Source organism: Xiphias gladius, unplaced genomic scaffold (assembly GCF_016859285.1).
Source record: "Xiphias gladius isolate SHS-SW01 ecotype Sanya breed wild unplaced genomic scaffold, ASM1685928v1 HiC_scaffold_1071, whole genome shotgun sequence".
Lineage (NCBI taxonomy): Eukaryota > Metazoa > Chordata > Actinopteri > Istiophoriformes > Xiphiidae > Xiphias > Xiphias gladius.
Genome location: NW_024401361.1, coordinates 1 through 2,500, shown reverse-complemented (window position 1 = coordinate 2,500; position 2,500 = coordinate 1). Strand labels below are relative to the sequence as shown.

Below are 2,500 nucleotides of genomic sequence, written 5' to 3'. Positions count from 1 at the left end.
TGCTTTATTCACCAAATGTTTTATGACATTACCCTAGTCTCTTTAGATAATTTTACAAAATACAGTATATACTCATATACTCAAATCATACATCATAACCACCTTTTCAAAATCATCTTTACCAAATACGCTATTTCATCTTAAGAAAAAACAAGGTTACAATACAATATTCCTTACTCCTTCAACCCAATTTTTTTTCATGACAGTTTACTCATATCTCTTCCATATCTTTGAAAAATGTTTTGTTTGAAAAATTAGGTTAAAAGACTAGAGAATTTTCTGCTTTGTATTGCAAAAGGGAAATTAAAACTCTAGCAATCGATCATAATTTAATCATATTTTTGCACAGTACAGTCCTACCAGTACATAAAGTACATAAGATGTAAACATATGTTGCCTGTAACCTCTAAATCAGTGCTGGTGTTCATTGCTCAGTTTTCTCTTGTGACATGTATGCATCAGACGGAGGTTATCAAGGGGCCATGTGGCAGCGTGGGGATGACCTTCAGGCATGTTCCTGCCACTGAGGGGGATGCAGTCCACGTCAGCATTGAGACGGTCACGCCAAACTCCCCTGCAGCCTTGGCAGATCTGCAGAGGGGTGATCGCCTCATCGCCATAGGAGGTCTGACATGTCACTGCACATACTAATAATAAGTTGAATGTCATAATCTTCATTTTGTTAATATGACAAAAATATTCTAAAGTACTACTAAATTGGGTTATAAATATTTTGTAACATTGTGTAAAAACTTTAAACAAAATTTTTAGAACTGTCATTCAGGTCTTTGCCCTGTTGACTGAAAACTATTTCCTGTTCTTGTTTCTGTTTAGGTGTCAAAGTGACATCCTCGGTTCAAGTGCCCAAACTGTTGAAGCAGGCTGGAGATAGGGTTGTGGTACTTTATGAGAGACCAGTTCGTCATCAGACTCCCTCTTTGGGAGGCTTGGGAACTCTTCAGGAAGGGTTTGGGCAGCTAGAGGAAACAGGTTTTATTCCCCAGCCAGGCGGTTATGAGGAAGACCCAGCCCCCATCAGCACCCTTTCTGACATATCTGACAGCAAAGACATGGACTCTGAGTTTGAAGAGTTGATTGTGGACTCCAAACCTAGCCAGTCTGGTGGAGCTAATAACAGTACTACAAATACCAGTGACACTAAAGAGGATTTCTTACTTACAGTAAACCAAAGCCCCAAAAGGACTGTGGCCAACTTGGCCTCTAAGCCCCTTGGTACCATATCACCTATTCTCAACCGCAAGTTAAACCTGGTGGGTCTCCAGTCCCCACTAAAGCCTCAGCCCAAAGAATCACCAAAGCCCTCACCATATAAAACCAGTAGTGATCCAGGGGAGGGTCTGCAGAGGCCCACCGTTCCTCCCCCACCTCCTCCCTCTCGCCCCCCAGTGCCGCCAAGACCTCAGATAAGGCTGACACCAGCCTCCTCAGAAACCAGTCTTTCCGAAGGTGTTGATTCTGTCGGACATGCTAATGCTTCTGTTGCTCCCATTGTGAGTGCCACCATCAGTGCTTCTGAAAAATCTCCAGAAAAAGTTCCTCTCACTGCAACCAATGACGACAAAGCTGGCAATGAGAAGCTATGTGTCAAACAGGCAGAGGCAAAGCAGCCCACCAGGCAAGTAGAGTCCAGTGATGAGCAGCCAGTCCCTTCCACTGTTACCAGCAGTAGCAAAGCTGATCAAGCAAAGGACAAAGCTTCAGAGAGCTCATGCAGCACACGGGACAGTCTAGAGGACCACTCCATCTGGGAATCCCCAGAAACCATGTTTCGTAACCAGACAGCACGCTGGCCCAAAGCCTCTATGGTGTTTGATGTAGAGAGCAACCACAAGTACCTTAATGTGGCCCTGTGGTGCAAAGATCCCTTTAAGCTTGGTAGTTTGTTGTGCCTGGGTCATGTCAGCCTCCCGCTGGAACATGTAGCCCTGGAATGTATGGCCACATCTTCAGCAGAGTACCAGAGCACGTTTAAGTTGGGGCCTCCAGAGCCCAGAGCTAACGTCAGCCGCACTGCACTACGCAGCCTCAGCTCCCACAAGGGCTTCAATGAGAAGCTGTGTTATGGAGATGTCACTCTGAACTTCTGCTACTTAGCTGAGGGTGACTTTGAGTATCCAGGGGGGCTGGCAGAAAGGGAGCGAGAGGGGAGTCTTCATGACGAAGATCAGCGCGAGAGGGAGAATATCCCCTCAGCACCACGTGATGACTTAGCCTATGGCACCATGCAGTTGGTGGAAGTTCGTCACAACTTCCAGGACACACAGTTCCAGAACCCCACCTGGTGTGAATACTGCAAGAAGAAGGTCTGGACCAAGGCAGCCTCTCAGTGTATGATCTGCGCCTATGTTTGCCACAAGAAGTGCCAGGACAAGTGCCTCTCTGAAAATCCCTTCTGTGTGGCAGCAACTGAACGTCGTGGAGCTGACCCTGAAGCAAAATCCACCATAAACCGGGCCACCACTGGCCTAACACGTCATAT

At 46.2% G+C, this 2,500-nt stretch overlaps 1 protein-coding gene across 1 annotated transcript; it reads left to right on the top strand.

Annotated features, from left to right (window-relative positions):
- Positions 1–462: 462 nt before the first annotated feature.
- LOC120787064 (PDZ domain-containing protein 8-like) lies at positions 463–2,495 on the top strand (the record flags this gene model as incomplete). Its single annotated transcript, XM_040122816.1, has 2 exons — positions 463–625; positions 835–2,495. Coding segments are annotated over 2 exons (1,824 nt in total), but the record flags the coding sequence as incomplete, so codon positions are not given.
- Between the last annotated feature and the right edge of the window lie 5 nt (positions 2,496–2,500).